Raw genomic sequence first — 10,293 nt, forward strand, 5'->3', positions numbered from 1 at the left:
GAGGGCGGAAACTGTGCGAGAGGACTCTGATGCAACCTGTGGCATCAAGACTGCCAGTACTGAGACCCTCGTTAAGCTATTAGCTCTCAAGGTAAAGTAATTGAGGGGCCCGTTTGACAAACCTATGAAGGGAGCCATCAGACACCGAAACCAAGGTGCATAGGGGAACGTTATCTTTTTTTTTTAATAATCAAAAAAAAAGTTTCCGCCCTCGCCGTTATATGACGTTCCACGTCACGCTCGCGGTATTGCAAGACGTGCTACGTCCGCCGCTATGGTCGAGGGTGGCGCTGGTAAACACTCTCAAGGTTCGCGTACACCCAATAAAATGCCCACGAGAGCAGAAGATTGGACAGCCATTGCCGTAGCTCAGTTGGTAAGAGCACCGGACGCGATATTCGGAGGTTGTGGGTTCGGATCCCACCGGCGGCATGGTTGTTTTTTCTGCTTCTTTGTAAGTAATTTTCTTTAAGCGATTTATGAATCTAAGTAACATTATCCCACTGATACGCAAACACATTAAAATAATAAAAAAAAGAACGTTCCCCTATGCATCTTGGTTTCGGTGACTGTTGGCTCCCTTCATAAGTTTGTGAAACGAGCCCCTGATTTACTTTACCTAGTCTGCTAATATATATATATATATATATATATATATATATATATATATATATATATATATATATATATATATATATATATATATATATATCCATTGCAGCCTAAATGCCGGCTACCATGTATAAACACCAGGGGAACAAAACATTCCATCTTTATTTTTATGTGATTTCAAGACCAAGAGAGACGGATGAAGGCTTTTTAATCAGCATGTGTTTTTCTTTCAGTTTTAATTTTTTCCGAAACAAATATTTGGTGGGCATATCTGCTTTGCAAATCGCCTTTTGAAGAAAATTTTGATCAGAAATTAATGGATCAAATAATAGAGATGGATTTTGTATTATTTTAGATTTGTTTAATATTTTTTTAGCCTTTGTAAATTTTAAGTTGTTTCTTCTGATGCGTCCACCAAAAGCCATGGGCCTTTTGAATTGGTGCACTCAGAATTGTGAAATAGAAAAGTCAATGAATACAATAAGAGAATATGTTCGATTGGTTTGGAGTCAGCTACAACAATAAAAGATCAACCAAAATGACGCCGACGATTAAAGTGACAATTAATGATATAAACAGTGAATAGTCGTTAGATGCTAAGAGTCCAAGTGAACATGGCATGCTTTGGCGAAAAGGTTTAAAATCCATAGGAAATATCCTGCTCACTCTTCGTCTTTATGATTCTGCAGTGTTCTAAAACAGGATGAAGAAGAAGTCGTTGTGTTTTAAGCGACGTTAATCCAGCCTCTGCTTGTGTGCAAGCGCAGTGGCATCATAAACCCCGAAGACCTCGAAGAAAAGCCACCTACATCAATGGAAAGTAAGCAATAATACTTGATGCGAGCTTATTCAAGCTGGATTTTTGTGCTGTGTCACTACTGTTTCTGCGAACACTGTGTAGAACATTGAAAGAAAATGTGATCGATTGAGCACGACGCCTCAAAGCAATGGGATTTCGCGGTATTTTTATCAACTGTAAATACACAATGGGGTAGGTTAATATCTTGGTTCTATAAGAACGCAGTAGAGGCGGACCGTGAATTTATTTGCATCACGGTGATTTGGACCGCCCGGTTTTCTTTAACGAGTGCTAGGTCACACAGCACAAGGGCGATTTTGTATTTCGCATACAACTAAATATGGTCTCCGCGACCGGGATCGAACGCGCGACCGTAGCATCAGCAACCGAACGCGAAAACCCCTGAGTCACTTCACTCTCCCACTTATTACCCCGGAGCTTCGAGGCTTTACAAACTGTAGTCAGTTTCACCATATGTTTTTTATCAGGAGTCATGCGATGCCTGAAGGGTGTCACAACGTCCGCTTTCTTAAGAGAGTGACTTTTACTAGAAAGCTCGCTTGCTTACGCAGCGTAGCCAGACCGCGAAGCGCGATAATGAGCTTAACCTTTCATAATAAAGGCGCATTCTCTGTGAAAAATAAGGCCTGCGTTTTTTCATGCTAAATTAAATTCAACTACAGTCGAGAACTTTCTGCGAAACTCGCATGGCTTACGCCAACAAATATCCTGAGGGCGCTTATGTACATTTTTAGCCAGATGTCAGGGATTTCCCCTTACCACCATGCGTACTTCCTGCTTGATGTACAGCCACACATGGTCCTCAAAGAATTCGTGCTGCCTGTATAACGTGCAATGGAGAACAACAAGGCCTTCCAGTTAGCTTTCCGACAGGAAAATTTTTTATTGTATAAACTTCTATGTTGACAGGTTAACCGGGAGGAATAGAAAATTGGAGGAAGGACACAACATAGGACACAATTCTTCGAGTCATTATGCTTTGAGCACCGCCGCGGTGTCTTAGTGGTTATGGCGATCGGCTGCTGACCCGAAAGACACGGGTTCGATCCCAACCACGCCGGTGAAATTTCGACGGAGGCTAAATTCTAGAAGCCCGTGAACTGTGCGATGCCAGTGCACGTTAAAGAACCCCAGGTGGTCGAAATATTCCGGAGCCCTTCACTACGGCGTCCCTCATAGCCTAACTTGCTTTGGGACGTTAAGCCCCCATAAACAAACAAACAAACAATCATTATGCCTTCAGGTTTGGGGGGGATTCCCTTTCTCAGGCTACACATGCTGCTGATGTAGAAAGTGAATAGCCCTGTCGAAGCACTAACATGTTTCTCGGGCCAGTTACTGCCGATAGAAGGCCGCGAACAGGGCGATGATGATGCTGCGCATGTGCGCAACGATTGCAACACTGACGAGGATATAATTTGGCACTGTGGTTAGATGTGTGATTTCTGACATTGAATCTCTTTGGAGCCGTTTAAAACCTGTTCATAGCATCAATTTGAGCTACGGACAAGGCACCAATGTATTTGAGTTCGAAAAAAAGTGACTTGACCGCTTCTCTTCCGTTCAACAAACATATCCCTGTGTGGTCTTGCAGGTGCCGACAATTTGTTCCCGTTCAAAAGCACGCAGCAGCGCCTCTAATATGCAGTAATGCTCGTAATGAAAGAACGATTAACCGAGACATGTCTGTGAACATTAAACCATTAGTGCTCAAGGTATAGAACTGAGAGGAGCGGAACTGGAGAGACAGCGGTACCACACACACAAAAAAACAACTTTTTCTACCTTCCAATACAGACAGAGCAACTTGGCGAAATATTTAGTATATTTGGCGTGCATGATTTCGGAAACTTCTTTTTAATGTCCCATACATACAAAACTAGTGCCAATCCTACTATACCCTTCTCTCTATTTCTTGTCATCATGAAGACTTACAAGGGAAAGTAACTCACTACATCGAAAATAATTAATTAATTGCTTGCAGAATACAGACCTGGGCGTTTTTTTTCTATAGATGGCAAATCAACAGAGCCCGCAGTGCTACACATCAAGGAATATATTCAGGAAAAAAATGGAGCATAAAGTATATATACTAGGCACCTTCCTTGACCTTCGAAAAGCCTTAGATTCTATTAGGCAAGGAATTCTGATGGAAAATTTAGGAGAGTATGGTATTAGAGGAAGAGCATAGAGGCTTGTTAACACTTATGTGGCATAGGAAAAACAATGCCCAAGACTGAATCTATTTCTGTCAGATACACGTATAATTAAGTAGTGTGCCAAAAGTATCTGCCATTGGTTCTTTGTTATTCATTTTATACATAAATGACATAGTTAATATCCCCTGGCACCTTATATTATCCTTTATGCAGAGGACACCAACGTTTTTTTTTCTGCTCAAGATCTAGCCTCACTTGAACAATTTTCTAGTCGTTGGCTATGCCGGTTAGAGCTGTGTCTGGATAACAGTCAAATTCATTTGAATGTACAAAAAAATTATGTTCTTTTCTATCCCTAAAATAAACCGTTGTATCACGATGTGCAACTAAAGATTTATATTGGTAATCTGTTGCCGTCAAATTATTTCCATTTCCTTGAAGTCTGTCTCAAATCTGATTAAACACAGACAGATCACATGGATCTGGTTCGTTGCATATTATCTAGGTCTATTGGTTTGCTACAGCGCGTTAAACAGCTTTTCCCACTGCTTGTAACAAAACAGCTTTCTTCACTAGTTCACATCCGTTTTATGTACTGCCAACCAGTTTCGGACAAATGAAACAAAACAGATTAAGACCGTCTTTCCTTCGCTTCAGATCAGGATATTCAAGACGGTATTCCGTACTGTAACTATTACCAAAGCGTTCTTGCATGGCACAGTTAGCGTACTAGCGTATAATAAGATTTATGGTGTCTCTGTGCAGTCTTAATGGTCATAAGCTTAAGCACGATTTACACCCTTCTCCGCTTAAAAAGAAATCTTACTTATGACTTGGGCACTATATACACGGTTTAGTCCCAGTCATGCGCAAACTACGCTACTAAGAATATAGACAACCGCTTGGTAATTGCAGGCAACACATCCTACCATGATGAACACCATACAGGAATACAAAACTGCTTCCCAATTTAAGAAAAAAGTCAGTTGCATGTTTTTATCCTCGGCCTCTCTTAGTTAATTCTTTCCACTTTTCTTGGGGGACTGCGAATACCATGTACGTTTCCCGCATCGTTGTTTGATTTTGAGTTGTGAATGATGTAATAAATTTATACTGTCCAATCAGATAATACATCACGGGCAAAGCACCATATATTGTTGAATTGCCACTGATCTCATTGCTTTCTTGACGTTGTGCAGTATCTTGAGAGGTGCTTTATTTATTTCTTAGAACGCCAATCTGCTCTCATTTAGTGTAATCTCAATGTGAATGCCTGGTCAGGAGGCATTGTTGTCTCTTTCTGCCACTCCTCGTGGACATACTGCAGCATCTTTGCATGCCCAAATAAATGAATCAATGAATGCTTCCCATACAGTCTACTGAAAAGTGTGCAGCAACTCTCCATTTTGCTCTAATGGGGCATCTCGCTCTTTTTCTCTCATGTCATGTCCGCAAAACAGCGGTGTCCGCAAGCGGGGAAACTGAATGGGTGACCGCCTTGAGCGTTGTGGAAGTCAGGCCACCAAACGATCAGTCGGCACCACAAGCTGACTCTCACGGTCTGCTTGTCGCACTTCGGCGAGGGACGGAAGAACCGGGCGACGGCGAAAAACTGCGCCAGGAGCCCGAAGAAAACGTGAGCGGCAATCTTGACTATCCCTTTGGTCCGATTATTTTTCACTTCGTGCGGTTAAGAGGCAGTGGTAGCATAAAAGCTGTCATTGCCGGCATTACTCATTGCAACGGCTCTGAATGTTGCCTAGCTCTACTACCCGCTTGTCGTCAACGCTTTCCTCCTCTTCTTCCTGGAAGAGAGTACACTCGGACGAAGGCCGGGCCCCGGCCGGGTCCCGACCGAAACGTTAGTAATAAAGTGCTTTTCGCCAGTGCCCCCTTCGTGCAAGCGATATATATATATATATATATATATATATATATATATATATATATATATATATATATATATATATATATATATATATATATATATATATATATATATATACTAATGAAGGTAGCTAACAGTCACCAAAACCAAGGTGCATAGGAGAATTTTTTTTTATTATTTTTTTATGTGTTCTGCTTATCAGTGGGATATTATAGTACTTAGATTAATAAATCGCTTAAAGAAAATTACTTATAAAGCAGCAGAAAAAAACCATGCCGCCGGTGGGATCCGAACCCACGACCTCCGAATATCGCGTCCGGTGATCTTACCAACTGAGCTACTGCGACGGCTGTCCAATCTGCTGCTCTCGTGGGCATTTATGTTCATTGGGTGTAAGCGAACCTTGAGAGTGTTCACCAGCGCCACCCTCGACCACAGCGGCGGACGTAGCACGTCCTGTAATACCACGAGTGTGACGTGGAACGTCATCTAACGGCGAGGGCGGAAACTGTGCAAGAGCCCTCTTAAGCTACCTATGGCATCAAGACTGCCAGAACCGAGACCCTCGTTAAGCTATTGGCAGACAAGTTAAATGAATTGAGGGGCCCGTTTGAGAAACTTATGAAGGGAGCTAACAGTCACCGAAACCAAGGTGCATATTGAAATGTTTTTATTATTTTTTTATTATTTTTTATGTGTTGTGCTTATCAGTGGGATATTATAGTACTTAGATTAATAAATCGCTTAAAGAAAATTACTTATAAGACGTTCCACGTCACACTCGTGGTATTACAGGACATGCTATGTCCGCCGCTGTGGTCGAGGGTGGCGCTGGTGAACACTCTCAAGGTTCGCTTAAACCCAATGAACATAAATACCCATGAGAGGAGCAGATTGGACAGCCGTCGCCGTAGCTCAGTTGGTAAGAGCAGCGGATGCGATATTCGGAGGTCGTCGGCTCGGAGCCCAACGGCGGCATAGTTGTTTTTTTCTGATGCTTTAAAAGTAATTTTGTTTAAGCTACATATTAGTCGAAGTATTATTCTCGCAGTGATCAGCACTCTAAATTAAAAAAAAAAACTTTCCCCTATGCTCCTTGGTTTCGGTGACAGTTAGCTTCCTTCATATCTATATGAACTATGTTTATTCGTGCGGGCCCAGTTCTTTGACTACTAAACCCAGTTCTTTGTTTAAGAGCGCTTTCCATTAGGCTAGGCGAGGTACTTTTTACTAGTATATTTATATGTGCTAGTTCAATGGCACCTGTGATCAACGAACTATAATCTTTAGCTTGATTTGATGCCTGCGTCGATGCTGTTCTTGAATGCCCTGATCGATGTAAGAAGGATATATGTAGTCTATAAAGATCTTCGTGTTGCTGCTTTTGTTGTAGTTGTCAACTTATAGAACTTATTTAAGCGGGGAATAGTTTTATTCAATGTCCGTGTTCATTTAGTTTCATTGCAAAGCTTCTTTTTCTTCTGTCTCCTTAATTAAAAACATCCAAGAACGTGTGTTTCTGCGGTCGTCAATTTTAATGCAGGAGCATTACTTGGCTCGTTGTGCGCAAGCCTCGCCGCAGCCATAAAGCCGTGATAGGTAGGCCTGGCAGAAACGCGAGGCGGAGACACTGTACGCGAAGTCATCACCATGAATGCACGCGACTCTCCCCCTCCGAGACGGGCTAGTAGATTTCCTCGATGAATGGAAACGGGTTTGAGGCGCCCCTCCTCCTACCTGTGGTCACTATACCATACCACATACAAACCATAGAAGGTTCATTATGGGAGCGGCTGGCCTCCTCAGCCTCAGGAACTGGGCGAGATGCCACTGTCCCGCCTGACTTTATGTGGCACGTCCAGACAGTAGCGCGTCGCCTTAGCGACATAAGCCACGAGATAAACGATGTGCCACTTCTGCATTTAAGCAAACGCGGCGAGAGCTTGCACAAAAAGGAAAGTCCCTTTGCCGCCGTGAGTTGACCTTCATCTTTAGGAGAGAGGATGAGGCGCTATTGCGTCTTCATTGTCCAAATTGAATCTCTGACGTCTACATCATCAGGCGAGAGAGCAAAGCGTGGCGGATGGCGACTGTTCTCTGCCGGCGAAGTGCGAGACCATCAGAACGCAGCGAAACGAGCGAAGCACGCTGTTGCAGTGGAATAACATTTCTGCCCTATTCCCCTTACAATGACTCAGCAAAAAAGCAGTGTTCTCTAATTTACTCATCATAAGAATAGCTTGGGGGCCCCATAATTTTTTCTCTCAATCCTATCTCTATCATTGCTTTCCTCCACCTCTAATCTCTTGACTCCTCCTCCACGCATTTTCTTTACAGCGATCGCAGATCATTCAAGCAATATTGACGCCTCTAGTGTTACGGACTTAAAACCTGGTAGTGTGGAATAAAGCGACATGCCGAAATTGGCCTTATTTAAATTGGGCTTGCTCTTGTGCAAAAAAAAATACGACAAACTTCTCCGCTTATATTTGGTATCTTATTAGTTGCGCACAGTATTTCTGACCGCCTTTATATCAAACACAGGTGCATTTATATGCTTTTCAATACCTCAACATCAGTTGCAAAGTTTTGTAGAAGACATTTTCCAATATTTATTCCTGTATATGACGGACGCCAACCGTCCGCGAAACCAGGAAGCATTGAGGATGTTTTAAAGCTGTCGCTTTACTAGCCTCGACGCGCCAAAGTCATCGGCGCGATAAATTTGACTTTCAAGTGGAGGTGTGTCAGCCACGTGATGTTCCACGTGACTCGCCGCAGCTGCAACCGCAAGGCGCCGCTGCGCCGACCGCCGCAGCTCCTTTGCCAGCTGTGTCCACGTGACTAACCACGTGACTTGCCGTTCGCTTACACACTGCCGCCTCGCAGTTTCTCGCTATGAATGAAGCGAGTGGTCGGGGCCGTCTACGCACGCCGTCAAGACGGTCTCGTAGACGACGGGCTGAGTCTGATCATTCAGCAGACGTTGTCAATCATGCTAAGTATTTAGCTAGAGATAGACAAGCTAAACGTGCCAAGCCAGCGGCTGAGACTGACGAAGAACGGGAGCGTCGAAAGATTTAACGGCGTTGGAGGATGCCGAAAGGCGGCAGGGAAGTGCTTTGCAGGCGGCCACTGCTGCTTTTGTCTCCGCCACGACTTCGTCTTCAGTCGAAGAACTGGAGTCTAACGCATAAAGAACATTTCGCTTGCATAACCTGGCTTAGCCGAGATAAGCGGCAGCCATTTTTTTTAATTTGTGGTGTTCATCAATGGGATAATAGTAGGGTAATTATCAATGGGATAATAGTAGGGTAATTAGTAGGGTAACTGAGCTACGGCGACGGGTGTCCAATCTTCTGCTTTCGGGGGTATTTATATGTCGTGTAACCAAAACTTGAGAGTGTTCACCAGCGCCACTCTCGTCCTTGGCGGTGAACGTACTATGTCCTGTATTACCGCGAGGGCCACGTACAACCGTGAACAAAGGGTGAGGGCAGCAGCTCTGCAGTTATTTTTTGCCGATACAATGTGCCACAACATACGCGTTGGCTGTCCTCACGCAGCCGTCATATATTCGACGACTGACGCAACCGGCACTAGCCGAAGTGTGTACTATTTACTTAGTCCACACTTCTTCAATACGGGCACAAACCTAAGCTCAAGAAAAAAAATTGCAATAAGCGTTTATGTTATCAAAATATTAACAGTGTTTCTGGCTAAAACTTGTTTCTGGATGTTTGGTATAGTACCCTTCTGGTGGAGAGAGAACAATCATAATCTGGTGCCTTATTTTTTAACGTTTGATTTGCGTTTCACGTTCTCCCCAGCAATTTGTCGTTTCTTCGATTATTGTAAGCCATGGGGATATGACGTGATACTCGTAGCGGCAGGAAAATGTTTAAGATGCCGCTTACATGCGTAAACGCTCACCCGTAGGTGCCGCTCGCTGAGTGTAGTCCATGCTCCTCGGCCGGACTGGATGCGGCGCAATATAGAGTGGCTAGCGGCGGCGCCACTTACAGCGAGCGCGCCTGTGATTGGTTGTATACTTCCGCAATCATTCTGCTTTTGTCGTACTTAGATTCACTACCAAATCAAATGAAAACGGCACAAAACTTTACGAAATCTGGCCCTTGCTTGCATGCAGTCCTGGCTCAACATGGTTCCGCCCCTGGTGATCGGGTTTCTGATCATTGCCTCCTCTACCGCCTTCGTGCTGTCTGGCCCACTTCAACATCGAGAGGCCGTGTCGTCACCTCAACCCGAAGAGGCTGCCAGGATCGGGGCCAAAGATTTCGTCTTGCCAGCCCTGGAGGACGAAACGGCCAGCAACGACTCCTTGCACAGCGAAACCGGCGCCGGTGGAGCAGAGGAGACGAGATCCATTGCGGCAGTGCCCGGACCGTGGAAGTGGACATATCCAGTGTAAAAATGCAGTTCTAGGCTGCCACTTCACTACTGGCACTAATTCTACAGAAACAAGTTTCCTTGAATGCAGCGCGATTATCATGATACGCTCGCAAGAAGCTACTGTGGAGCGTAACATTAATACCGTGGTTCGACAGGAGTGTACAATTTAATCGATTGCTTCGTTTTACAAATTATATCTTTTCGAATAGAAGTGTACCACAGTCCTTATGTGCAGCCTCTGCGTAGAAGAACGGCAGATTGGGCGAGTTGGAAATGCTCCATAATTTTAAAGCAGCGCGAAGCAACAAGGACGAATAAAGAAGGGAACATACACAAAGGCGCTGATCTTACAACAAAGTTTTATTTGATGTAAGCAGGTCAATTTATACGTACACAAGAAC

At 43.9% G+C, this 10,293-nt stretch overlaps 1 protein-coding gene across 1 annotated transcript; it reads left to right on the top strand.

The window, feature by feature from the left end:
* The first annotated feature begins 1,341 nt into the window (after nucleotides 1-1,341).
* On the top strand, nucleotides 1,342-9,978 carry LOC144105204 (uncharacterized). The gene is made up of 3 exons (XM_077638349.1): nucleotides 1,342-1,432; nucleotides 5,052-5,227; nucleotides 9,630-9,978. The coding sequence occupies exons 1-3, from the start codon at nucleotides 1,426-1,428 to the stop codon at nucleotides 9,909-9,911; spliced, it is 465 nt and encodes a 154-aa protein (XP_077494475.1). The 5' UTR covers nucleotides 1,342-1,425; the 3' UTR covers nucleotides 9,912-9,978.
* The last annotated feature ends 315 nt before the right edge of the window (nucleotides 9,979-10,293 follow it).

The sequence above is a fragment of the Amblyomma americanum genome, chromosome 9 (genome assembly GCF_052857255.1).
Source record: "Amblyomma americanum isolate KBUSLIRL-KWMA chromosome 9, ASM5285725v1, whole genome shotgun sequence".
Classification (NCBI taxonomy): domain Eukaryota; kingdom Metazoa; phylum Arthropoda; class Arachnida; order Ixodida; family Ixodidae; genus Amblyomma; species Amblyomma americanum.